Source organism: Erinaceus europaeus, chromosome 3, assembly GCF_950295315.1.
Source record: "Erinaceus europaeus chromosome 3, mEriEur2.1, whole genome shotgun sequence".
Lineage (NCBI taxonomy): Eukaryota > Metazoa > Chordata > Mammalia > Eulipotyphla > Erinaceidae > Erinaceus > Erinaceus europaeus.
The window spans coordinates 30,215,447-30,242,227 of NC_080164.1; the positions used below are offsets into that span (position 1 = coordinate 30,215,447).

Genomic DNA, 26,781 nt, shown 5'->3' on the forward strand with positions numbered 1-26,781 from the left:
TGTGTGCAGCATGCACTGTTACACTGTGACACTGACAGCTGTGAGGGGACACTCACTCCGGTGTGGCACTGTCTGCTTGAGGGAACGCTGTCCCAGTGAAGTGATAACTATGTGTGAGGGGACATTGTCCCTGTGGGGTGGCACCATGGAGTGGCACTGTCCCTATGGGGTGGCACTCTCTGTGAGGGTCCCTATCCCTGTGTATGCCCCAGCCCATAGCCGCCCACCTGTGGCCTGGTGGTGCCCACCGTAACCCAGGCCCTTTCCTCAGGCTCTACTTCTCCCGACAAGCACGCGGTGAGACCGACAGAGAGAAGCTGCTGCTGGTGTACCAGGCCAATGCCCAGGTCGTGCAGGGGCTCTTCCCACTGAGCAAGGACCTGGCACTGGAGATGGCGGCCCTGCTGGCCCAGGTGACAAGCCAGTCCCCACCCCACCCAGGGCGGGTAAAATTCACATAACTGAGTCATGTTGCCAAGAACACTGATGTGGGCTTTGTCCTGGATGGGGGTGGGGGTGTGTGAGCTGGCGTGGTCTTCCTGGGTCTGGATGGGGTCACCCCCTTCCTTTGACTTGCATGCCTCTCCTCTAGCTGCCCTCCCAACACACCCACTTCCTGGGGCTGGGCTCGGCAGGGTGGGAGCACCCTCAGAGTGGGCTGTACCTTCCTGGGACTGGGGGAGCTTTATTTCCAATTAGAGCAGGGTGGCTGGGAGGGGGCACAGGTAACAGTAACTGCATTCACAGTTCCCCTCCGCCTGTCACTTCTCATCTGGCACCTTGGGAGAGGATAGCATCCGCTGCAGCCTGGACACCACCAGAAAGTGAGGGTGCAGTCAGGCAGCTGAACTTTGCAGCAACAGGAGTCTGTGGAATCAGAATTTCAACAGGCTCTGCTTGGTCCCACCCTGATGGCACAGGACCAGCCTCTGGGTACTGCCTCTATCCTAGGGCCCTACAAGCCACCTCTCTGCCCTGGGTATCCCCGCAGGTGGAGCTTGGAGACCTTGAGGGCCCCACGGTGGCCTTGACTGGGCCTGGGAACCAGAGCAAGGCCGAGCAGAGCCTGCGGCAAGCCATAGAGAAGTTCTACCCCCGGCGCTACAGAGATGCAGCCTCAGAGGACCAGCTGAGGTGAGGCCAAGTGGACGCCCACAGGAGGAGGCCCACTCACTCTGCAGGACACTTGGGTACCCGGGTGTTAAAGAAGGAAGCACTGTGCCAGCCCAGCCCCTCAGGGTCCTTAAAAACGCCTGCTAAGTCCTGTCCTTAGGGTGGCCCTGGGCACTGCAGAACCACATCCGAAAATGCTCAGTGAGGGAACTGACCTCATTGTCAAGATTTTCCTTTTATAATGTGGCATGAGAGGGTAACCCTTGTGCACAGTACCACTGAGCTGCCTCCCCATACAGTTTCTCATTCTTTATTTATCTATGGTGAAAAAGACCAGAAGAGAGGGAGAGACACATCAGCACCGCTCCACCATCCATGGAGCTCCCTTTAGTGATGACTGTGATGTTCCCACATGGTGTCAGGGGTTGAACCCAGAGCCTTGTGCATGGAAGGCACGTGCTTTCCTGATGAGCCAGCTGTAAGCCCCGGGACATTCACTGTGCCATTGCAATGGCATGCGTCTTCTGCCTTCACTAGTGAGGGAGACAGCAGAGTTGTGTTCCATTGTATATGGTGCCAGGGTAGAACCTGGGTCTTCACACAGGCACGCACAGTGCTCTGTCCCTGAAGCACAGCCCCACCCACTAGTTGTGACATTCTTCATTCACCTCTGTGAACAGGGAATTCTGGTCTTGGAGACCACTTGCAGAGAAGTAGCAGATGAAGAGAGAGGGGAGACCTGTCTGGCCATTGCCTTTCCACCACAGCCATGTTTATGACTGGGCTTTGTGGCAGCCTGACTCGGCCTGGGGGGTGGGGGGCTTCCTGTGTCTCCCTGCCAGGAGTGGAGCCTCCAAGCCCATGGTGGAGTCCCCTTCTGTGCCTCAGCCTCTTGTGTTCTACTTTAAATCTGAGCCCATGGGGAGTCAGGCATAGCAGATTAAGTGAAGGTGGTACAAAGTACAAGGACCAGCATAAAGATCCCAGTTCGAGCCCCCGGCTCCCCACCTGCAGGGGAGTTGCTTCACAGGCAGTGAAGCAGGTCTGCAGGTGTCTGTCTTTCTCTCTCCCTCTCTGTTTTCCTCTCCTCTCTCCATTTCTTTCTATCCTAACAAAGATGACATCAATAGCAACAAGAATAACTACAATAATAAAAAACAAGGGCAACAAAAGGGAAAACAAATATATATTTTAAAAAACTGAACCCATGGGGGCCAGGCAGTGCCACAACCAGTTGAGTGCATGTGCTACTACCCTCAAGTACCCAGGTTTGAGCCCCTGCTCCCCACCCACAGGTAGGGAAACTTCACGACTGGTGAAGCAATACTATGGGTATGTCTCTGCTTCTCTCGTCTCTACCTCCCCCTTTCAGTTTGTCTTTGTCCTGACAAATAAAATATAAAAAAGGAAAAAAGAGGATGCAGGTGGTAGTGCACCTGGTTAAAAGCACACGATTGCAGTGCAGAAGGACCTGGGTTTAAGCTCCTGGTCCCCACTTGCAGGGGAAAAGCTTTGTGAGCAGTGAAACAGGGCTACAGGTGTTTCTCTGTCTCTTTCCCTCTCTCTGTCTCCTCCTCCCCTCTCAATTTCTCTCTGTCTCTATCCAGTAATCAAAACAAACATATATATATAAAGGGTTGGCTGGCAGGAGTGGTGGATTTACAGGGCCAGCACTGAACCCCAGCTACAACCCTGGTGGCAGGAACAAACAAACAAACAAACAAACAAAAACACTAAGCCAGCTGCCCTGGAGCTAACCACTGAGCTACTTTATAGGAAAGTGTGGTGGCAGCTTCTCCAATGCCCAGGGGTGGCATGGGACAGAGGTGCTGATAGTGGTGATAGTAGTGACTGTGACACTCAGTGGCCAGTGCTGGGGGGGCCTTGTGGTCTCACAGGGGCTGGGTGTCCCATGAGTTGGACCTGGCACTCTATGAGTAGTAGTCCTGACATACCTGCTTCCTCTCCCTCCAGGCAGCTGTCCCAGCGGCTGGCAGCCAGATGGCAGGCTCTGCGGGGACACAGCTCAACCGACTGTGCCCGCATCTACCTGACTGTCGCCCGGAAGTGGCCATTCTTTGGGGCCAAACTGTTTCTGGCACAAGTAAGACAGACCAGGCCCATGTGTGAGGAGAGCCGTGTACCTGCTGGGGTGGGGCAGAGAGCAAGGGGGCAGGCCTTGCTTCTCCTTCCCTCTGCTTAATGCCCTACTGCTAACCCTCTCCCCTGCTCTGCCTTTCCTCTCCCTCATGGGGCCTCAAAGACTCTGCTCAGACATGGGTGAGTTCTGTGTCCCAGGCAGAAGCTTGGGGGACTTGGTATGAGATCTCAGTCAGTGGGGTGTGTGGACACTGCCAAAGTTCGCCGTGTTGGCAGCAGCACCTCTGAGTAGGGACCTGATGATGGTGGCAGTGGGCCAAGGAGGGAGCCAGGCCCTGGGGCGGAGGCTGCTTCGTCAAGTCCCATAATCCTCAAGTTTGGCCGCTATGCTTCAGCCGCCCCCCAACACACACACTGCTGATCCCCACGGTCCTCCCACAACAATAGTGTCTACACACAGTTGCCCCCCACATGCACTGATACTGTGAATCCAGCCCTGTGTCCAGATCCCACTGCGGGTGGGAGCTCCAGGGAGGTTTTCACTTACTTTGAGTGTCCATGGCAGACAGACAGGAGGTGTTTCTAGGTATTGCTGGGCATCTGTGACCTGCTTCTTTTCCTCTCAGCCACTCATACCCTCGTCACTGGGAAGCTCACTCCTGTGGCTGGCAATCCATGAGGAGGGAGTCAGCATCCTAGAGCACAGCTCCATGGTAAGAGCAGAACCCAGCCCTGGTGAAAACAGAGCCCAAGTCACGCCAGAACCCGGCTCCACGTGAAGCCACAGCTCGGCTCCATGATACATTAAGTCCTAGCCCCCAGACGAAAGCTGATTGCAGCCCCATGTCCATGATGAGACTAGCTGCAGATCAGGGTGCCACAGACCCAGGGGCAGGTTAGACTGGGCCTGGGGCCATGGTGATGCCGCTCAGCATGGAGCTGAGTAGCTGCCTCAGACTCAGTGCAGAGGATGTCTTCACATGCTCCTTTGGATACTGTGATTCACGTCCTCCTAGGGACACACTGTTCAGGCTCTGGGAAGGGTGGGCCAGTTCTTGTGCAAGAAGCAAACATAAGGTGCTGTGATCGGGGAGAAGCTTTGTGAAGCTCCAGCGGTGATTCATTTACTGTTCAGGTTTGTTTCTCTCCTCCGGTGTTGTCCACTCCTGCCATGAGTTAGCAGCTTCAAAATAAAATGTGTGTTGCGGGGGTCGGGCGGCAGCTCAGTGGGTTAAGCGCAGGTGGCGCAAAACGCAAGGACCGGCGTAAGGATCCCAGTTTGAGCCCCTGGCTCCCCACCTGCAGGGGAGTTGCTTCACAGGCAGTGAAGCAGGTTTGCAGTTGTCTATCTTTCTCTCCCTCTCTCTGCCTTCCCCTCCTCTCTCCATTTCTTTTTTTTTTTTTTAGAATTTGTTTATTTATTCATGAGAAAGATAGGCAGCAAGAGAAAGAACTAGACACCACTCTGGCACATGTGCTGCCGGGGATTGATGAGTGCCTGGACCACTCATCTCTCCATTTCTCTCTGTCCTATCCAACAATGAATGACATCAACAACAACAATAATAATCACAACAAGGCTCTCATGCCTGAGGCTCCTAAGTCCCAGGTTCAACCCCTGCACCACCATAAGCCAGAGCTGAGTAGTGTTCTGGTGTTTCTCTGTGTGTGTCTCTCTCTCTGCATCTCTCTCAAAAATAAAAAAAAATCAATAAAATTAAAAAAAAATCAGGAGTCGGGCTGTAGCGCAGCGGGTTAAGCACAGGTGGCGCAAAGCACAAGGACCGGCATAAGGATCCCGGTTTGAACCCCGGCTCCCCACCTGCAGGGGAGTCGCTTCACAGGCGGTGAAGCAGGTCTGCAGGTGTCTGTCTTTCTCTCCCCCTCTCTGTCTTCCCCTCCTCTCTCCGTTTCTCTCTGTCCTATCCAACAACAACGACAACAACAATAATAACTACAACAATAAAACAACAAGGGCAACTAAAGGGAATAAATAAATAAAATATTTTTTAAAAAATCACAACAAGGCTACAACAACAAGGGCAACAAAAGGGGGAGGGATGGCCTCCAGGAGCAGTGGATTCATGGTACAGGCACTGAAACCCAGCAATAACCCTGGAAGCAAAAAAAATGTGTGTTGTATGCATGCCCTGGTAGAGCGTCTCTGTAGAGACCTGCCCTGTCTCAGCCCTTATGGCCACCTGAGGCTTCCCCCAGTGACTTCACAGTGGCACAGAACCAGCAGCCAGCAGAGCTGGACCACTGGCTGCAGCTGAGGGCTTGTGTCAGACCATGGTGGCCTGGGGGTACACACTGTGCAGGGATGTCACCAGCCCGCTTGTGTATCCTCAGGGAACTGCCGCTCTCTGTGGTCTCTCTGCCAACAAACGACTTGATTTAAATGGCAAGACCAGTGTCTCCCTACCTGCCCTTTTAGAAGGTGCTCAACCTGCTTTTAGCATTGCATGGGATGATGTTTCTGAATAAGACTCATTTAACTCAATGTTTTTTGCTTATAATGGCTCATGATCCCAAAACAGTACAGTGCTATCAATTTAGGGCAGTTCTAGATATGATTTCAGAAGACAACCTTGGCTTTCCAGAGTCACTGATTAGTGTCAGCCTCTTCATGGAGCTGTTAGGACTTAGCGGTGCTTCAAAGTGGTGATGTGGCATCCAAGGGTCGGGAACGCTCTTGGCCATCTGCCATCTCTTATGGGAAGGAGCAAGCATGTGGCTGACATGGCTTCCTCCTCTCTGAAGAGGCCAGTGGTCAGCCACTCGTACAAGAGCCTCATGACCTTTGGTGGTTGTCGAGATGACTTCATGATCGTCATAAGCAGTGCACATCCAAAGGACAAGCCACCGGAGAAGTTACTTTTCGCCATGGCTAAGCCCAAGGTGAGGCTAAGCTTTTCTGCCCACTATTTTTTTTAAACCCTCATTCTCTTCAGACTAGTAGAACATTCCTTGACAAAATGAAGTCCTAAATAAAACAGAATTACTAAGACCCAAACAGCCTGGGATCCACATTCTGCCATTGTTCCTCTATTTCAGGTTTTAGTTCTTTTTTCTTTTAAAAGGCATCTTATTTTAATGAGAGCGAGAAAGAGAGAGAGACCAGAGCACTTAACTCTGGTTTATGCTGGTGCTGGGGATTGAATCCGGGACTTTGGAGCCTCAGATACCGAAGTCTTTTTGCACTACCACTATGCTGTCTCCCCCAACCTAAGTGTTGACTTCTTTTTTCTAAAAGATTAGATTTTTTATTATTTATTTACTAGATAGCCATAAATTGAGAGGAAGGAGATAGAAAGAGAAAAACAGAGAGACAGAGACACCTGCAGCACTGCTTCACCACTTGTAAAGCTTACCCCCTACAGGTGGGGGCCAGGGGCTTGAACCCAGGTCCTTGAACAGTGTAACATGTGTGCTCAACTAGGTGTACCACCACCTGGCCCCAGCATTGACTTCTTTATCTCAAAAATGTCAGGCTGTGGGAGGTGGCTCAGTTTGTGCAGCATGGGTCCTTGCCTGGGCCTGTCGGGACACAACCCCGAGGAGAAGGCTTAGGAGCCAGGAGCTCGCTCTCAGCCCGCCTGGCCCCCACAGCCCCTGACACCATCCTGTAAGTGTTCCTCGCTGGAGCTCAGGGTGACTGATACTCTGCTTTTCTGCTCACAGGTCCTGGAGATCACTCTTTTGATGGCCAGTTACATCAACAGCGCCCTCCAGCAGAGGGCGCTCCACCACCTCTCGGCTCCCGCGCTGCTCTCAGCCCAGGAGCGAGGAGCCTGGACCCTGCCCTTGGGCACACAGCTACCACCCCTGAGGACACAGGCCCCACCCCTGGGGACACAGTCCCTGCCTCTGGGGACGCAGGCCTCACCCCCGGGGGAACAGTCCCTGCCTCTGGGGACCCAGGCCTCACCCCTGGGGGCACAGGTCCCGCACCCCACTGGCAGGCCCACTAAAGCTCCCACGCTGCTCTGAGGGCTCCCCACCCCCATGCCTTCAGCAGGAGGCCAGCTCTTGTTCCCCATCTGGGATACTTAGGGGATACACCTGTGTCACTACAGGGTCACGCTGCCTTGGAGCCACCCCATATCTGGTGTGTGTGTGTGTGGGGGGTTGTCACAGGGCCGTTGGCTGATGCTCAGGGACAGCATTTTGGGTCCAAGACTGCAGGGTCTCTGAAGACATCACTGCCCACTGGGGTGCCTGGCCACAGGTTGGCCTAGTGGGACACCACCTGGCATTTGGCCTCCTGCTGTCTTTTTTTTTTTTTTCTGCTAGAGGGAGAGAGAGACCAACCAACCATAGCACCAAGTTCCCTTCCCTGTCCAGCCTCACCACTGGGGAAGCCCCTCTGGGAGCCCAAGACCAGCCAGAGCCTGAATGTGGAGAGGACTCACCCTGGGTCTACACCCCTATTCCAGCCAGGCAAGGCACTGTAAGAACCGAGTCCCTTCCATGTGGTGCTTTTTAAAAAATATTTATTTATTTATTCCCTTTTGTTGCTCTAGTTTCATTGTTGTAGTCGTTGTTGTTGGATAGGACAGAGAGAAATGGAGAGAGGAGGGAAAGACAGGGGAAGAGAAAGATAGACACCTACAAACCTGCTTCACCACCTGTGAAGCGACTCCCCTGCAGGTGGGGAGCCGGGTTCTCCAGGTGGGGAGCCGGGTTCTCCAACCGGGATCCTTCCGCAGGTCCTTGGGCTTTGCACCATGTGCACTTAACCAGCTGCACTACCGCGGGACTCCCGTGGTGCTTATTTTTGAGAGCAGAGAGAAAATATTTTGATGGAAAGAAAAGAAATGGACTTCCTGTAGCTGATGATGTGTGTTTTTTATTTTCTGGTAAATCACTGAGATAGCCATTTAGAAGATTTAAACTATGCCATTATGATTGGCCCCAAGAGGAAAATGTCCCATATTTCATCATAACATCTGGTATATTTTTCTTCCTACTCAATGGTAATAAATGATTTACAATGGCCACATCGAATGAGATCTTTTGAATTACCGGTGAGAGGCCCTGCTGCATCTGTTGTCAAATGGAGCTGTGGCACTGGTGCAATCATCCCTCCCCATGGGACTGTCAGCAGCAATGCTGTGCCCAGCATGCAGAAGGAAGCTGGCTTGGGGACTGTCACCTCCACAGTCATGCCTGTGAATTACAGCTGTTAAGATCATTTCCAATATGGCCCTTACTGGAGCTTGGCGCAAGTGGGGAACTTGATTAGGCTAGGTCCTAGCCCTTCAGCTCACACTTTCTTTTTCTTTTCTTTTTTTATTTATAAGATGGAAATATTGACAAGCCCATAGGATAAGAGGGGTACAATCCCACACAATTCCCACCGCCAGAACTCCCTATCCCAACCCCCCCCCCAACTTGGAAGCTTTCCTATTCATTATCCCTCTGGGAGCATGGACCCAGGATCATTATAGGGTGCAGAAGGTGGAAGGTCTGGCTTCTGTAATTGCTTCCCTGCTGAACATGAGTGTTGGCAGGTCGATCCATACTCCAAGCCTGTCCCTTTCTTTTGCTGGTGGGGCAGGGATCTGGGGAGGTGGGGCTCCAGGACACATTGGTGGGGTTGTTGTCTGCCCAGGAAAGTCAGGTTGGCATCAAACCTGGTGGCTGAAAAAGAGTTAAGATATAACAGTTTACACTTTATAAGATAGGGTGTGTGTGTGTGTGTGTGTGTGTGTGTGTGTGTAGGGAGCCTTCAATCTGGGGACATTAATGGGGGTGGGGCTTGTGTGCCGAATAAGCTGTACAGCCACTCTGGGGACATGTGAATTGTACCCTACAACACAATGTCCTATAAAACGACACTTCTCTCCGCCTCCCCTCCAACCCCTTCAATCAAGTCAGTCAGCTGCAAGACCATGCTCTCAGGTCAGTCTGCCCTGTCCCCGCCTGAGCCCCCATGTTCCCCTATCCAGGCACCTGTCCTGCCTGAGCACCAGCTCCCTCCTCTAGGCAGGCCTCGGAACTACATTTCCCATGGATCCCTGGAGTCGTGCGCCTCGCAGGACTACATTTCCCATGGATCCCCACCGCCAGTAGCCTGGAGGACGGCATCTCCCCTGCCGTCCCGCCACGCACGCAGGCCGCGACGTCGTTCCCATGACGACCCAAGGCTTGCGTTTTGCTGTGACTTGGACCTTGTAGTTGTACTGGGCCCGCTACCCGGTGATCGGAGCCGTGATGCCCAGGTACCGCCAGGCCCGAGGCAAAGACGACTCTGAGTGACCCAGAGCCAGGCCGTGCGGAGCCGCGGTCCCCCGTGGACCCTGGGGCAGCCAGCTCCCCAGGGAGGGCGGAATGTTGCAGAAGCAGGCCTGGGATGTTCTCCATGCGGGACTCCAGGTGTCCTAGAAACGGTTGCGGGTGGGGGTGGGGGGTCCTGGCCGCAGTGAAGAGCTGAGGTCCGCGCTGGGAGGGCGCTCCATGATGTCACACGTGGCCTGGCCCCAGGTCACCCACCCAGTGAGTGGGGACGGCGGCTCCTGTACAGAGTGGCCGGGACGGGCAGGGGGAGACAGCATAATGGTTATGCAAAGAGACTCTCATGCCTGAGGTTCCAAAGTCCCAGGTTCAATCCCCCGCACCACCATAAGTCAATGCTTTGGTTATATATATTAAAGGGGGGGTGCTGGTGGCGCAGCTGCTTTGAGAGCACATGTTACAGTGCACAAGGACCCGGGTTCGAGCCCTTGGTCCCCACCTGCAGGGGGAAAGCTTCACAAGCGGTGAAGCAGGTCTGCATGTGTCTCTGACTCTCTCCCTCTCTATCTCTCCTCCTCTTAATTTCTTTTTTTAAAAATATTTATTTATTCCCTTTTGTTGCTCTTGTTGTTTTATTGTTGTTGTAGTTATTGTTGTCGTTGTTGTTGGATAAGACAGAAATGGAGAGAGGAGGGGAAGACAGAGAGGGGAGAGAAAGACAGACACCTGCAGACCTGCTTCACCGCCTGTGAAGCGACTCCCCTGCTGGTGGGGAGCCGGGGGCTCGAACTTGGATCCTCATACTAGTCCTTGCGCTTTGTGCCACATGCGCTTAACCCGCTGCACTACCGCCCGGCTCCCCTCCTCTCAATTTCTAGCTGTCTCTATCCAATAAATAAATAAATAAATAAAAATTAAAATAAATAAATAAACACTATATATATACATATATATGTGTGTGTATATATATGTGTGTGTATATATATTTATATATAAATATGTATATTTATATATATAAAATATACATATATGTGTATATATATGTGTGTATATATATTTATATATATACATATATATGTGTGTGTATATATATATATATATAGTGACCAGGACAGTCACACTTGGTGATGTGCCAGCACCTGCCACCAGCTGCCGTAACTCCCAGGATGAAGGGGCGGTCACATTTGGAGGCCTGTCGCAGGGTGTCAGCTTCCAGGTGAAGAGATGAGGGCAGCCACACCAAGGTGGCCTCCGTGCCATAGGGACACACACATGTCCCCAGAAAGTGAGGTGTTAGGAAGGGTCACCATGTCCTGGGCTCCCTCAGAGGCACATCCTTGTCACACTTGTCACTGGAGCCACTAATGCAGGTGCTCAGTCCTTTTCCTTAGTCATCGGTAGGTTTCTTTCTTCTCGACACAGTCTGTAAGGTGATCTTTTTTTTTGGGGGGGGGGTGTTAGGGCTTCCTTCTGGAACCTGCTGTACCACAAGGGCATTCAGGGAGTAGGTGCCCCCCAACCCTGGTGGGCCGGCAGCTTCAGGCTGCTTCCGTGCTGGACCCTGCCACCCTTGGGGACGGCTACCTGGCCTCTCCTCTCAGTGTAGCTGTTTCCAGGTAGCAGTGCCTTTACCACTGTGACCACTGGGGACAAGCTCCCCACCTGGCCTGTAGCTGTAATGACATCTCTGCTGCCCTCTCTCCTGCCCTGCAGCGACACACTATGGGACATCGCCAAGGCCGAGGTGGCTGCGCGGGCTGGCCCAGGGGACAGCAGTGGAGACGGTGGGGAGAAGTCAGTGCTCTTCATTGGCAGCAAGAGTGGGGTAAGTGCTGGGCCTGCTCTGATGGCCACGGCAGCTGGTGGCCTGAGGGCTGCTCCAGGCAGACCTCCCACAGCTCAGCTGCCACTTCCTGGCTGCTCCTGGGGTGCCTCTCTGCTTAGCTGTCCCCAGAACTGGAGGGGCCGGGAGTTGGGCGGTAGCGCAGTAGGTTAAGTGCAGGTGGCACAAAGCACAAGGACCCGTAAGGATCCCGGTTCGAGCCCCCAGCTCCCCACCTGCAGGGGAGTCACTTCACAAGTGGTGAAGCAGGTCTGCAGGTGTCTATCTTTCTCTCCTACTCTCTGTCTTCCCCTCCTCTCTCTGTTTCTCTCGGTCCTATCCGAGAATGATGACATCAATAATAACTATAATAAAACAAGGGAAACAAAAGGAAAATTAAAAAAAAAAAATTAAAAAAAAAAAAGAACAGGAGGGGCCTGTGTAGTGTGAGACCCAAGGAACAGTAGCGGGACAGGCAAGCAAGGTGCTGGGACCCTGGGCTCTGAGACAGGGCGTCTGCTTCCACTTCGAGCCCCTAGTTCTGTACGTGAGGACCCAGTCTGAGTCTGGCCAGCTGGATGAGGCAACCCTGTGGCTGATTATCACCACCCTGTGACACTGCTTACTCTCCCACAGCTGCCTATACTAGCTCCGTGTCCACAGTGTGGCCCTCCCCACACCAACGTGGTTCCATCTCTGCTTTTCTTGTCCTCAATCTCTGTCACCAGGCTAGTTAGCCCTGAGGTCATCTTGTCCTGGCCCTCAGAGCCTAACCCCCAGGTAGAAGGAAAGTGGGTGCTTGGGGCTGGAGCCCAGGTCCCAGGTAGGGGGACTTGCTCCTCCAGCTAAGTTGCTGTAGACTGTGTGCCGTGTGCCGAGCGCTTGGGTATGGGACTGTGACCATCTCCTACCACAGCTGCCGCCCTGCCTGTCTGAGGCTCTGATCAGATAGGGCAGCTTCCTGGGTGAGCATCTCTGCTTCACAGCACTGACCTCAGTGCTGACGCCAAGACGCTTAGGCCAGCCTCTGCCCCTGTGTGTCAGGCTATCCCTGTCCCCTGTGTGAATCCAAGATGTCTCTGAAGACTCCGCACTCCTTCAGAGATAAGACCTTGAGATGTGCTGTAGTTTCAGGAGCTCACGGTGACACCCTGCTACAGGCCACCTGCCCAGGAGCCCTGCTGCCTGTTCCCAGTCTCCTGGTCCCCTTGCAAAAATTCCTGGGGCCACTCATGGGCCAGCACTTGTTGGCCTAGGGTCAGGAAGGACAGACACATGCTCCTCCAGGGAACGATGGATACAGTCCCAGCTGCCTGGTGCTGCCCTGGGGACAGGAGGACTCACTGCCTAGAGGCTGAAGCTGGGAGGCCCCCTCAGAGGAGAGGCCTACAGTTAAGGGGGAGAGTATCATCTCCAATACCTTCACAAAGTGCTTCTGGGATGTGTGGGGGGATGGGGGAGCTCCCCAGGGGCCAGTGAGCACCGAGTTAGTCCGGCTGAGACAATAATCTGAATCTGAATCAGCCCAGAGCTAAGTGCATGTGCCTAGTGTGGCCATACAGTAGCCTTCTTGAGTCTCTGTGAGATCAAAGTGAAGGCCAGAGGATGGCCCACCAGCTTGGGTGCTGGCCTTGCCATGCCCACAGCCTGGGATCAAGCCCTGGCACCACATGGGAGTGCCAGGGAACCTGAAGAGGCTCAGGTTTCATGGTGTCTCTCTCTTCTGTGTCTCTAAAATAAGGAGGAAGTCATCCCAGTTATGAATATCTCAGCACAGTCCAGCACCAATACTCCTCTTAGTACAACTCTTACAAGCACATTTTTTTGTTAAAGATTTTATTTATTAATGAGAAATAATAGGCAGGGAGAGAAAAAACCAGATATCACTCTGGTACATGTGCTGCCAGGGATTGAACTCAGGGACCTCATGCTTGAGAGTCTAATGCTTTATCCATTGTGCCACCTCCTGGACCACAAAAAAAATTATTTTTATTATATATATGGTTGGGCGGTGGCACACTGGGATAAGTGCACATAGTACAAAGCACAAGGATCCTGGTTTGAGCCCCCAGCTCCCCACCTGCAGAGGGGTTGCTATACAAGCGGTAAAGCAGGTCTGCAGGTGTCTGTCTGTCTCTCCCCCTCCTCTCTCAGTATCTCTCTGTCCTATCCAAAAAAATCGACCTATGTAGAAAGAAACCATCTTTAAAAAATCAAAACCAAAATTTAGTACAAAGTCAAACAATGACTAAAACCACTGAGTAAAGGTGTGGGCTAGAGCTTCATGGCCAGTGGTAGAGGTGGGGCCAGAATCTGCACCTTCTAGCCTCCAAAAATAAACTTAGGACAAGGTCATCCTGTGGAGACATTGGAGAAGAGTCTTTGGCACAGGGCAGAAGAGAAGGTATGCATAGGCTGCAGCACAGCTCAGGTGAACCCTGGCTCTGTCCTTATGGATTGTCACTCATCTGCCTGAAGGCTTACGTCCCCTCTGCTCAATGCAGTTTTCTACTGCTCCGGTGCCTGGCGTCTCTCCCTGTCTCCTTATCTCTGTAAGTGAAGATCGACACAGCCTCCCCGGCCCTCACGGATGGTATGGCTGGTGCTACATTCCTGCGTTGCCTTCTTTCCTTGTTAGCCCTTCAGCAGGAGAGCACTCTGGAAGACTCCGTCATCCTCTGAAGCGGCCATTAGTGCTGGCGAGGAGCAAGTGGGGAGCAAGTGGGGAGAGGCAGACAGCTGCCAGCTGACCGAGGAGGGGCTGTGGTGCATGTTTGTCATGGGGCCTTGCAATTAGCATGATTGCAGCGCAGCTGCTCTGATGGGAGTCGACAGGTAGCTTTTCCCACTCATCAAACTTAGCAACGATTTCAAAAGTTTCTAGTTTCCAGTTAATTTATCACTCAAGTGATTAAAAAGTTATTTTGGGCCACAGTCATGAGCCCTGAAATTATACATGTGGATGACAGTAACACATGGTTTTTCCTGAATTTGTAGGGAAAGACAACAATTATTCTGCGCTGCCTTGACAGGTGCGTGTCACGTTGGCCTGTAGACAAGTTTCTTCTCCCAGACTGGGTCCCCACCACACCGGGCTGTCACCCCAGCTGCCCCTCAGAGCCACTAAGTGCCTGAAGGCTTACGTCCCCTTTGCTCAATGCAGTCCTTCTCTACCGCCAAGCTCTGACACAGAGAGGCAGTGAGAGACTGCCACCCACAGTGATGCTGTGTCTGTCACAGGGATGAGCCGCCCAAGCCCACGTTGGCCTTGGAGTACACCTATGGGAGGAGGGCAAAAGGCCATAACCACGTGAGTGCCTCCTGCTGGTGACTAGCCTCTCAGCTGCCTCAGAAGCTCCTCTCCACAGCCCGCCCCAGCCGCCTCATGAGCCTAAGGGCAGGGGAAAGGTCCTCTGTGGCCTGGGGGGGGTGGGGCACAGCAGCTCTGGTCATGTAGCTCATAAGTTTTCTGCCTCCACACAAGAAAGTATTGAGGGAACTTCCTCCTTCCCATCCCTCCTCTCTGAGCCCTCCTCCCCAAGCCCTCCCCTACCCTCCTCCAGTCCTTCTCAGCCCTCCTCCCCAAGTCTTTCTTCCTAGCCCTCCTCCCAACCCCTCTTCCCTGAGCCCCAAGTGGTGACTGAACCTGACCAGGGCACGTAGGAAGCATGCCTTGCAGTGGTGATGGGTGGGAGCCACTGGTGCTCACTGGTGCTAGGCAAGTGGTGGACCTGTGAGGAGGGTGGGGAGCAGCCATGGTCATCAGTGCCTGGGCCAAAGACTACAGAAGCTCTGATACAAGACCTTATTTCCAGCCCAAAGACATCGCTCACTTCTGGGAGCTTGGAGGCGGGACTTCCTTACTGGACTTGATCAGCATCCCAATCACCTGTGACTCCCTGAGGTGAGTGACACAGGGCAGGGTGATGGGTAGTGGTGGGTGACAGGAGCAGATGTGGAGCCTGTGTTGACACCAGGTGGCTATTGGTAGCCCCTGGATGGGGCCATCACCTCTATGGTCAGAAGGGGGTATCCATTTCCAGCCCATGTTCCTGAACTTGGTATGTTCTGGGAGCTTAGAGAAATACCAGGCGACCTTGCTGACCTAGAGCAGGCCTTCCCACTCAGCATATGAAACCAAGAAACAGATGGGCCACTGAGCACTGGGGGGCTGGGGACGGGGGGCTCCCCACAGGAAGAGGTATGGTTCTCCAGTTGTCCACGGTGCCCAATCTTGTCTCCTTCAGCTGACTTGAGGTCTGTTTTGACTCAGTGCAGAGGAAGCACACCAGCCCTGCACACCTGAGGCCCTGGAAGACAAGGGTTCAGTCCCCAGCACCCCTATGCACCAAAACTGAACCATGCTTGGGTCTCTCCAACTCTCATGGGAATAAATAAACAGAAAAGTGTAAAGCTACTCAAGGCTTCTCCCAGGTGTGCGCAGCTCTAGCTGGGTGGGGACAGTGCCTGCTGGCCTTCAGGTGAGAGCCGGCCTCCTGCAAAGACTGTGTCAGCCACAGCAGATGTGGGAGAGTATGGTACCTCCCAGTGTCCCCAGTACCCATATTAGCCAGGAAACTTTTTTTTTAAAGATTGAATTGGGGAGTCCGGCGGTAGCACAGCAAGTTAAGCACGCGTGGCGCAAAGGGCAAGGACCAGCGTGAGGATCCCGGTTCGAGCCCCCGACTCCCCACCTGCAGGCAGTGAAGCAGGTCTGCAGGTGTCTATCTTTCTCTCCCCCTCTCTGTCTTCCCCTTCTCTCTCCATTTCTCTGTCCTATCCAACAATGACGACATCAGTAATAACAATAATAGCTACAACAACAATAAAAATACCAAGGGCTACAAAAAGGAAATAAATATTTAAAAAAAAAAAAAAAAAGATTGAATTGTATCTCATCAGTGAAAGAACCCAAGTATTCTTCAGAGTCCGATGCTTTATCTTCTGTGCCAATCCCAGGCCGCAACTTAGACTGTGTTAACCCTGGAGCATCTTATTCCTGCCAGAATTTAGCAGGAGTAAGTCACCTGTGAGGCCCCTGAGGACTGCCCAGCTGTCAACATTGGGTCTCCAACCCCCCATTAAAGGTTACTGCTGTACTCTCAGGCATGAGGTGCCAAGTTCAATCGCTGACTTCCCATATGAATGCCATGTCAGAGCAGGGAGTAGCTCCTATTCTTGAAAAATATTCTATGAATAAAATTAATGATTTACCTCCATCCTCTTGGCCCTGGATATGTGTGTGTGTGTGTGTGTGTGTGTGTGTGTGTGTATACACATATATGTCACCCACACCTGTGTAACTTTCGTGTCTCTCTTGGTCTGAGCTCACAGCTCATGATCACAGCTGGGAACGTTGTAGTCTGCTCTCGTTTCAGTACTGGTCTACCTCCAGTGGCAGGGCAGGATACCCCAATCTCCCTTCAGAGACTGGGGCAGTGCCTACCACTGCTGCTTTATGGTGAGGGCAAGGTCCTAGGAAGGCTCACAAGAGGGCTTATAGTGATGTTCCTGATGGAAGTGACCAGTGGTGGTGGAGAGAGGGATCCATTGGAGGTCTAGGCCCAGCATATTTGTGTGGGAATCCAAGGATTCCTTGACTAGGGCCCCAGAAAATGAGGTGATGTGCTATTGACCAAAAGGGCTATTATTAAGTGAGCCAGTCTCTTGCCCTTATCCAACTTTTGCTGTCCTCCCTTTAACAGACGTCTTTTTTAAAAAAATATTTATTTATTCCCTTTTGTTGTCCTTGTTTTTATTGTTGTAGTTATTATTGTTGTTATTGATGTCATCTTGTTGGATAGGACAGAAAGAAATGGAGAGAGGAGAGGAAGACAGAGAGGGGGAGAGAAAGACACCTGCAGACCTGCTTCACCGCTTGTGAAGCGACTCCCCTGCAGGTGGGGAGCCGGGACTCAAACCGGAATCCTTACTCCGGTCCTTATGCGCTTTGCATCACCTGCACTTAACCCACTGCACTACTGCCTGATTCCCTAACAGATGTCTTTATCTCTTCAGGACATTTTCTGTAGTTCTTGTTTTGGATCTCTCAAAGCCTAACGAGCTCTGGTCCACCATGGAGAGTCTGCTGCGAGCCACCAAGAGCCACATGGACAAGGTGATGCTGCGGCTGGCAAAGACAAACACCAAGGCAGCCACAGAGATGCGGCGCACAGTGTGGAGCGGCCTGCAGAAGGACCACCCCGTGAGTGTTCGACCACCAACGCAGTGCACAAAGTAATGCAGTATGCATGGCCAGTAGTACATGCAGCCACAGAGCACACATGTCACATGCAGCCACAAAGGACACGCAGGGCTGCTCCAGGGGCAGAGCTCCTTCGCCCTCCTGTCAAACAGCGGTCTAGGCTGTCCTGCCTCCTAGAGCTGTCAGGAGAAAGCACACCCTTGTGTGGTTTGTATGAGTTAGACCTGCCTGTGCCTTGGCTAGGCTGGCAGCACCTCCCGTGGGCTCTGTGTCTGAGACTATCCTGTATCCCACGTGGCCACAACACTCCCTCTTTTTTTAATAGCACTAGAGTAACCTAACAGACTCTTTCTTCTAAGATTTATTTAGTTATTAACAAGAGGCAGAAGCAGAGTGTCCCTCTGGGACCTCGTGCCTGGCGTCCCAAGGCATTGCCCACTGTGACCCCATGACCTTCTGAAGTCTGTGGCAAAAGTCAGTTTAGAGTTTTCACCATTCAGCACAGGTATAGCCGTGAGCATCGCCTTGGAGAAAGCTAAGAGGGTGGCCGGGCAGTGGCACACTAGGTTAAGTGCACATAGTGTGAAGCACAAGGACCTGTGCAAGGATCCAGTTCCAGCCCCCTGTTCCCCACCTGCGGGGGGGGGGGGGGTCACTTCACATGCAGTGAAGCAGGTGTGCAGGTGTCTATCTGTCTCTCTCCTTCTCTTTCTTCCCCTCCTCTCTCAATTTCTCTGTCCTATTCAAAAAATGGAAAGAAATAAATAAGCAAGGTCTGTACAACCCAGGCAAAAGCTCCCATGGGCCACACACATCAGTCCTTACCAGCTCCATCTAGGCTCAGAAAACAGCTTGCACTCACTATAAGAGCAAAGTGTGAGAGCCGGTGCCTTAACAGCAATTGCAGTGGCCCTCCCAGTGATTTACAGACTCACTGCCATCTCTGCTTGCTGCTTGAGAGGGAAAGCGGCGGGCAGCCTCCTCCCTAGCCGAGCAGTTCTGTGGATAGCCGAACCCCGCCTACAGGGCACACTGGCTTGGTGGGGTGTGTTTGCCAGCAGGACCGAGAGCTGATTGACCCATTTCCGATCCCTCTGGTCATTATCGGAAGCAAGTACGACATCTTTCAGGTGAGCCCCCACTGTGGGGGTCTTCCTTCCTTCTTTGTCCATGCGGCTCTGCTTTGTGGGGGAAATGACAGTGACAGAAGAGTAACCATGGGGGGGGTGAAGTCCAGGGGACTGCGAGGAACAGAGGGGCAGACATGGCCTGGTGGGTGGGCTAGATCTGTTGTCCCCCAGGTCCCACACAGCCTTCCTCCTGGGCTGCATGTGGTGAGGGAGGGACCTGGCTTCTTTGCTAGTCCCAGGACACCCAAAGGGATGCATGCTGGTGTCCAGACAAGGGCATCTCTGCCCCCTGCTGCAGCCCTGCTCAGGAGAAGCCCGGCAGTGGGGTCCTGCTGTTGGGGGTCACTGGAGTGGAGGAGTGCCCCTCCCCCCACACAGTCTGTCCCTTGCTGTGGGGAAGCCACGTCTGGAGTTATCCTCCCATGTCTCTGCAGGACTTTGACTCTGAGAAGCGGAAGGCCATCTGCAAGATACTGCGCTTTGTGGCCCATTACCACGGCGCATCCCTGATGGTTTGTACCCCACCCTGGCCCTCTGTGTATCTAATCCAGAACTGGCCTCCCCACAGAGGCTCAGTGCCAGAGCAGGGGGGTCCTCTCACAGGAGGCTGGAATGTTCTAGCAATGCCCATGTGACCAGCCAGCACCCAGGGGGACGATGAGCTGCCTGTGGCCTATAGCAGATACTCACAGTCTGATTGGGGGGTAGTGCACTCAGACGTCCCTTCGTGATGTGGCTGTCCCTCCATCAGGCACACAGTAGGCTAATGAGGTCAGTGCTAACTTCCCGGGGCCATGAGAGCTCACAGGCCAGCACAGAGGATGCACCCACTGCAAGGGCTTCAGAGGGGCGGGCAGGTGAAGGTGTCCTCTATCCCTCTCAGAAACACTCAAGTTTTCTGTGAGTTATTTTGACAAGAGCTCATGGTTGCTTTGGCTTGAGTGGGCCTGAGCACTGCTCACTGAGCCCCTCTGCACCTGCACTGGAAGCTGCTGCCCAGGATGCATCCTTGCTGAGGGCCCCTCCGCCCGGGTCAGACCTCGGCTCACTGCTATCCCCCTTCCCATGTCTTGTCATCACTTCAGTCCCTTAGTCCCAGTGGCCTTTGGGATTTCCTTCACTAAGTCTGACAGCCTCTGTGCTTGTCTCTGTAGCACTCAGACCAGACACCCCCACTGTGGTCCTGCCCCCCTCCACCCCTGGGTGCCTCACCCAAAGGCTCAGGTGCTCAGACACTAGGTGTCAGGGTCACCTGTTTGGGGTGGGGGGGCCTGTCTGTGGCTTCCACACTGGCTGCATAGAAAGCATAGGTGTCCCTGTGAGGTGTTGTTAGGCGGTGGGGGTGGCCTGTGCAGGAATGTGGGTGCCACTAGTCATCATGAGGGTGTTGAGTGAAGGCTGTGGGCACCTCTCCCTCATCCAGGGCCCAGACACGGGGCTGGAAGCAGGCGTGAGGCTCACTCAGTCTCTGTCTCCCTCATCCAGAGCCTGCCCTGGGGCCAGAAGTAGGCATGGGGCTCAGTCATCTGCTGTTTTTCAGTTTACCAGCAAGTCTGAAGCTCTGCTGCTGAAAATACGGAGTGTGATTAACCAACTGGCATTTGGCATTGACAGAAGGTAATGATGGGACTGAGTTTGGTGTCCTTACTTCCCAATCCTACCAGCGTTGCTTCGTCTTTGTTTTCTTCAGCCACTTTTTTCTCTTGGCCAGGAAAGAGCCCCACTGAGTTTCTCTTAGGAGGGAGCCCCCTGTGTCCTGCTTCTGCCATGGTTTCAGTATTCTCAGGTGTGGTGGCTCCTCTGGGACAAGTGTGAAGTGCTGACGTGCCCCTGCCCTCCTCACTGCCGCCCCCCAGCTCAGGGCCCCCTCTGTGTCTGTGTGCTGCCTCTTGTGGGTCAGAGATTGGAGCGGCAGCATTAGGCACTCACTCTTTCCTTAGCCTGGCTTCATGGTTGGTGGTCTGGTGCCTTCTTCCCTCTCATCTGGGTTTCCAGACACGTGCCCAGCCCAGCCTGATGGAGTTCCTGTGCTGTGTCCCCTGGGGCCTGGCTAGGGTGACTCGGGGCTCAGTGGGGCTCTTCTCTTCCACCCCCCCCCTCCACCCCACTGCAGCAAGTCTATCTGCGTGGACCAGAACAAACCCCTGTATATCACGGCTGGACTGGACTCGCTGAGTCAAATAGGTCAGTGAGCTCCTCAAGCTGTTCCCACCGCCCCCTAATTTCTTATTGATTGACCCAACTCTCGTTCTAATCATCTGCATGTCTACTTCATGGTCACCTGTTGTCCCATCTGCTGGGAGCTCATTAGGGTGAAAAGCTTCAGCTCCTGAGAGCTGGTGTCAGAACAAGCTCAAAATGATCTTTTTGGGCAGCAGCCTTCTAAGCCACAAGTGTGGCCTGGGGTCCACCAGAACCTCACAGTCAGCCAGCAGATGGAACCATGAGTCATGACGGATCACAGTACATCCTGAGGGATGGGGGCTGAGAGTTGCATGTGTATCAGCCCCTGTGACTCATCATGGGTCTGAGAGGGCTTGACTCCCTGTGTGCAGGGGCCCCCCCGATTCCTGACGTGGACCTTGGGCAGCTTCATGCCCACTCACCTTTGGACTTGTGGAAGAAGGTGTGCGATAAACTCTTCCCACCCAAGGTACGTGCTCCTGTCCTTCTGCCCAGCTCCCCACTGGGTCCCCGAGACCAACCTGTTCTGTGACTGCTCTGGGACTCCGGACCCCTCACTTCCAGCTGTTTCCACACTGGCCAGCTGGCAGAGGGAGGGTAGGGCAGGCAGAGCCAGGCGGCCTTCCTCCCAGTGGTGAGAAAAGGTGGCGTGGCATCTGGCAGGCCTGGGCAGGGTGTGGCTGACTGTGAAGGTGTGTTCCAGAACACCAGCATCCTGAAGGACGCCAGGGACCCAGCCAGAGACCCACAGTATGCAGAGAATGACGTTGACGAGATGAGGCTGCAGAAGGACCAGGTACTCCCTCACTCTACCCAGATCTCCTCCACTCCCTCACCTGCTGCACTCTCCACTTTTGAGTGTTTTAAACACAGCTCCATAAATAAATAAATAAATAGATAAATAAATAAATAGAAGAAACACAGCTCCATGGCAGGAAAGCAGCTCTCCTGGTAGCTCACACTTCACCCTGCACCCCTGGTACTCAGCCAGGAGGAACAGTGCTTTGCTGTCTCCTCCTGAGACAGAGATCTCTCTCTCTCTCTTTTTTTTTTAACCAGAGCACTGCTCAGCTCTAGCTTATGGTGGTGTGGGGGATTGAACCTGGGACTTGAGAGCCTCAGGTGTGAAAGTCTCTTTGCATAACCACTATGCTATACTCCCACCCCCTCTCTCTTTTTATAAAAAAAGTATTATCTATCTATTGGATAGAGACAGCCAGAAATCAAGAGGGAAGGGAGTGATAGAAAGGGAGAAAGACACAGTCTCCTCTTAAAAAAAATTTTTTTATTATCTTTATTTATTTATTGGATAGAGCAGAAGGGAGAGACAAAGAGGGAAAGAGACAGAAAACCACCTGCAGCCCTGCTTTACCACTCACAAAGCTTTCCCCCCCTGCAGGTGGGGACCAGGGGCTTGAACCTGAGTCCTTGCGCATTGCAACATGTGCACTCAACCAGGTGTGCCACCAGCCACGCCCTCTCTCACCTCTCTCACCCCCTTCCCTCTCTATTTCTGGCTATCTCTGTCCAGTAAATAAATAAAGATTTTTTAAAAAGAGGGAGCTGGGTGGTAGTGCAGCAGGTTAAGTTCACATGGTGCAAAGCGCAAGGACCAGGGTAAGGATCTTGGTTCTAGCCCCAGCTCCCTGCTTACAGGGAGTTGCTTCGCAAGAGGTGAAGCAGGTCTGCAGGTGTCTAACTTTCTCTCCTCCTCTCTGTCTTCTCCCCTCTCTCCACTTTTCTCTGTCCTATCCAACACCAACAATAGCTATGACAACAATAACAACTACAATAAAAACAACAAGGGCAAAAAAAATGGGGAAATGGCCTCCAGGAGCAGTGGATTCATAGTGCAGGCACTGAGCCCCATCAATAACCCTGGAGGCAAAATAAAAATAAATAAATAAATAAATAAATAAATAAATAAATAAATAGAAAGGGAGAGAAGAGAGACTGAGAGATGCCTGCAACACTGCTTCACCACTCTCAAAGCTTTCCCCCTGCAGGTGGGGACTGGGGCCTTGAACCCAGGTCCTTGATCATTGTAACATGTGTGCTCAACCAGGCACACCACTACTCCACCCCTGTCTCTCTTTCTCTACAATGAAAACTTGGATCATGGAGGCTACAAACAGTTTTTCAGGGGCAGGGTGTCCTAAGTTCATTCCCTGGCACTGTGTGACAAGCAGAAAGCATGCTTCTGACAGTTCACAGAGGCAGCTCCGGCAGCCCTCACCCACCACATTAGCATGCGATCGCTCTGTCTCCCTGTGCTAAGGGCAGCAGTGACCCTGCCCGGCTGCCGGGAAGGCAGCTTTACTACTGCTCTGCCTGCGGACATGTCCAGGAGATGCTGTTTGTACAGTACTTTCAGCTGTAGATATGCTTTCCTTGTGCCGGGACAAAAAGGGCTGACCAGGCCCAGGATCTCAGCATGAGAGGGGTGAACGCAGCTGTTCAAACCTAGCTCTCAGGAATGGGGAAAGTGGACGCAGCTCTGTCATGCCCCACTGGCCCCTGTGGCCCACACGTGAGGACTCAAGAGTGAGGAAGTGATTACATCCTGGTTGTCCAAGACTTGGACTCTCTGTTGTACTCTACAGCAGGAGAGTGTGGCTTCTCAGCATCCATGGGGCTAGGGTCCGAGCTGCCCGAAGCTCTGCCTCCCTATGCTCCTTGTTCTGGGGCCTGTCTAGAGTCTCTCACTCTCCAGGAAGGGGAGGGGTGGTGCAGCTGCAGACTCGCTCACTGACTGGCTCATTTTGAGAGGATGAGGAGGTTGAGCATAGCTCGGCTCTGGCCTGCAATGGTGCTAGGGATTGAACCCATGGCCTCTAGCACTCAGGTGTGCAACCTGATCCTCTGACAGGCTGTGCCGCCTCCCCAGCCCTGGATTTCATTGAATTTGACATCAGGGTCAACTATGGCAACAATGTCAGAGACACATGTCCATTGGGTCGCCACCATCATCCATGACACTCACAGGGGTGCTGTGTGTCCATGGTGCACAAGAGAAATGCTGCCATCCTGTGTCCCTTCGTGTGACCACTGCATGGAGCAGCAGGTGACCAGAGGCTGTAACCAGCGGCTGTGACCCTCCCCAGCCTCCAGCCCCGTCACCAGTGCTGGACAGGTATCAGAGTGAAGCTGAGAGTAAAGCAAGGGTGCAAGTGTGGCTTGGGCTGGCTGATCAGGTCTCTTGCATCCTGAGAGGCAACCCTTCCTTGAGCTACAGCTGCCTTTCTGCTGCTGCTCTCCTGGTCCCTGAGGCCCCTCGGGTCCCCTGTGTCATGGAGACACAGAAAGGCCTTGCTTGGGTCACTGGATCTAAACTGTAGTGCCCACACGAGTCTGCTCTTGAGGAAACATGAGGACAAGAGAGCAGAGCTGAGCCTTCACCTCCACTCTGGGTTTTTCTTGTCAAAGCTAAATAAAAGAAAAAAGCTGGGTAGACACGTATTTTTAAGGTCTTTTTCCCCAGCCAAGCATATCCTTCTTGAATTTCTGATTTTTTAAAGTCACACATTTTTCATTCTCAGGCCTATGATTCAAATGCACAGGTGCACACAGCCTGGTTCATCTATCGAGGGGAACACACCCTCTCATCAGTCACTGAAGACCGCTGCCCACTGATATCTGGGGGCTTTGGGCTCTTGGGATGGGGTGTAGGCCTTCCCTGGTCTAGAAGGACCATTGGAAATGTTGAAACCAGCTGGGGAGAAGTGTGGTGTTCGGAGTCCACCTCCCTCTCTCCCAAGGGCTGGTGTTTTGAGCTCTCAAGCAGCAGTGCTGACCTCTGGCCCCGTAGCCCTCTACAGCCCAGCCCAGAGTGTCCTCAGAGTCCACCACAGGGCACCTCAGCTGCACTGTGCCGCTCCCCATCAGTGAGAATGAGGTAACACTCCCTTGGGGCAAAGTCTGCCAACTCCATGTTTCTGGGTTGGCCTGTGAGGGCACGGCATGCAGATAGCTGATGCCCGGTAGTGACTCGGGTCTGTATGCTCTGCTGGGCAGGCCTCTTCCCAGTCCCTGGGGTGATGCGAGGTCAGCACAACATTCCTGCTGGGGCTCCTGGGAGTATGGCCCCAGAGATTATCTGCAAGTCTTGAAGAAGAGAATGGCACTTTCCTTTTCCTGGCTCCCTGAGCTCAGCATGTGAGTCAGTGTGGCGCCTCACCATGCAGATGCTCTGCTTTCAGCCTATCTGTGGTGGCCACACACTTTACACTCTATCAAAGGCCTTGGGAACAGTCGAGTCAGTTGTCTGCAGAACTCCCCCTCAGCCAGAATTGGCATGTGGTGGGCACGTGTGCTCACTGTTCCCAAAGCCACAGCAGCCACAAGGCACAAGGGCTGTGTGCCTTACCCCCAGACCCTTGCTCACCCAGGTCCTCATGGGGTCCTGTCCACACCCTCATGTCAAGTCCCTGCCAGCCTCAGCCAGGTTGGATGTGAGCTGCAGACAATAAAGGGTGAAGTCGCATGAGAGCCCTTGTGGTGTGGCAGGGGCAGGGGACCTCGTCTGCTCTGTCACACATGCCTTGTGCCCTAGACTCTGGGAAGAATGTAGGCACCATTGTTGACAAAGTTATCCTAGAGTTTTGAGGCTGATAATAAGGTGACAGGCACATTATTATGTCTAAATTCTGGCCTGGAGACAGCAAAGACTTCTTCCTGAGGCTCCAGGTTCAATCCCCTGCACCACCATTAGCCAGAGCTGAGCAGGGCTTTGGTCTTCCTTTCTTATTTCTCTCATTAAAGTGAAATAAAATATTTAAAAAAAAAAGAATTGCACCATTTACAAAAGTTCTAAGGCCATCTAAATGTGGTCATTGAGTTTTCTCGCCATGTGCACTTATCCCATTGTGCTACCGCCCGACGCCCTGTAATTGAATTTTCTAAAGTGGGGTTTTGTTTTGTTTTAGGAACTGGAACAATACAAAAGAAGTTCTTCCAAGTCTTGGAAACAGATCGAGCTTGACTCTTGAGGGTGTCCCCGCTCATGCATTTCCATCATCAAGCACAGGAACCTGAGGCAGCTAGCTGAACCACCAAGCCCCATACGTGCAGCAGCCGTGGCTGTTAAGGACAGAGCCTACTGTGCTGGTGCACCTCTATGAATACTTTCTGCTCCTTAGAAGAGGGCAATGTAGCCACATGCAATGTTTTTATAAAATAAAGAGTGCTCCCTCTCAGTCCTCGTGTGTGTGTGTGTGTGTGTGTGTGTGTGTGTGTGTGTGTGTGTGTGTGTGTCCGTCCAGAAGCTGGGTGGCCAGCCTCAGCCTCACTCTGTTACTATGTTGGAGAGCCCAAGAATGGCTGGCAGGACATCACTCTCCAAGGCACACACTTGACACGTTGTCTGTGGTGTCCCCAGGAAGCTATCTGTGTGGCCTGTGGGGGCACCTGTGATGGAGCAGAGCATCCTGAGGAGGAACCACCCTTCTGCTGCTTAAGCTCCTGATTTTCCTGCACCCCCATCCACACTGCACGAGAGCTTTGCCACACACAACACACCCCCTCCCGCGGGTGGCATCACTGCTCTGGATGTGGGATCAGGCCTTGCCCTCTCACCATCCACCATCCTTAAGCCTTGTGCCTATGGCTTCTGGGCCCTAGCCACTCCAGTAGACTACTGCCAGCATCTGCCACTGTGATAGGCTGTGCAGACATTGTCCAAGGCGTGGTGATGGCTGGCTGGCAGGGGTGCTCTCTGATGCCCCAAACCCCCAGGTTTCGCTCAAGGTCTGGATCTCACCCTGGTGTCCTCAGTGCAGGGGCCCCATGTGTATGGGTCTTGTGTTAGGACCTGTCTCCCTCACAGTCAGCTCACAGGCACAGGTACATGTGTGGCTCTCCCTCCGGCCCTGGAGACTGGAGATCAGACAGACAGATATCTCTGTGGAAGGAAACCGCCACGAGAGTGAGGGTTTGGACACACATTCAGGGCATATGGATCAGCCCCCTGCCCAACTGACACCGCAGCC

The 26,781-nt window shown here is 53.1% G+C and overlaps 2 protein-coding genes and 1 long non-coding RNA gene across 13 annotated transcripts in view; 2 read left to right on the forward strand and 1 right to left on the reverse strand.

Annotated features, from left to right (window-relative positions):
- Positions 1-8,214, forward strand: part of PLEKHH2 (pleckstrin homology, MyTH4 and FERM domain containing H2) — a 58,022-nt gene extending 49,808 nt beyond the window's left edge. For 8 of the 9 annotated variants that reach the window (XM_060186951.1, XM_060186948.1, XM_060186954.1 and 5 more), the window contains 6 exons: positions 272-413; positions 992-1,134; positions 3,088-3,217; positions 3,840-3,926; positions 5,977-6,114; positions 6,898-8,214. In XM_060186951.1, coding sequence (XP_060042934.1) covers positions 272-413; positions 992-1,134; positions 3,088-3,217; positions 3,840-3,926; positions 5,977-6,114; positions 6,898-7,206 — 949 coding nt within the window. In that variant the 3' untranslated portion in view covers positions 7,207-8,214. Of the gene's footprint in view, positions 1-271; positions 414-991; positions 1,135-3,087; positions 3,218-3,839; positions 3,927-5,976; positions 6,115-6,897 lie in introns of those variants that run through there. The other variant, XM_060186955.1, reaches the window with a different exon arrangement.
- On the reverse strand, positions 8,046-9,239 carry LOC132537468 (uncharacterized). Its single transcript, XR_009548909.1, has 2 exons — positions 9,172-9,239; positions 8,046-8,859 (listed from the first exon to the last, which is right to left on the reverse strand). It is a non-coding gene; the product is annotated as an uncharacterized LOC132537468 (long non-coding RNA).
- Positions 9,240-9,288: 49 nt separating this feature from the next.
- DYNC2LI1 (dynein cytoplasmic 2 light intermediate chain 1) lies at positions 9,289-25,989 on the forward strand. Of its 3 annotated transcripts, none has more exons than XM_007537259.3 (13): positions 9,290-9,440; positions 11,167-11,278; positions 14,273-14,307; positions 14,516-14,585; positions 15,091-15,179; positions 17,294-17,480; positions 18,542-18,610; positions 19,045-19,122; positions 20,151-20,227; positions 20,724-20,794; positions 21,166-21,263; positions 21,498-21,590; positions 25,720-25,989. In XM_007537259.3, the coding sequence occupies exons 1-13, from the start codon at positions 9,433-9,435 to the stop codon at positions 25,780-25,782; spliced, it is 1,050 nt and encodes a 349-aa protein (XP_007537321.2). In that variant the 5' UTR covers positions 9,290-9,432; the 3' UTR covers positions 25,783-25,989. The 3 variants fall into 3 exon arrangements, with proteins under 3 accessions (XP_060042943.1, XP_007537321.2, XP_060042942.1); XM_060186959.1 differs by lacking the exon at positions 25,720-25,989 and adding an exon at positions 23,664-24,261; XM_060186960.1 differs by lacking the exons at positions 14,273-14,307; positions 14,516-14,585; positions 25,720-25,989 and adding an exon at positions 23,664-24,269 and having other exon boundaries at positions 9,289-9,440.
- The last annotated feature ends 792 nt before the right edge of the window (positions 25,990-26,781 follow it).

What these genes read in the sequence shown, in the direction of transcription:
- DYNC2LI1 (XM_060186959.1), top strand. An exon ending in ATCACCTGTGACTCCCTGAG is followed by an intron (nt 15,180 to 17,293) that starts GTGAGTGACACA and finishes TTATCTCTTCAG; the next exon opens with GACATTTTCTGTAGTTCTTG. An exon ending in GGACTCGCTGAGTCAAATAG is followed by an intron (nt 20,795 to 21,165) that starts GTCAGTGAGCTC and finishes CCCTGTGTGCAG; the next exon opens with GGGCCCCCCCGATTCCTGAC.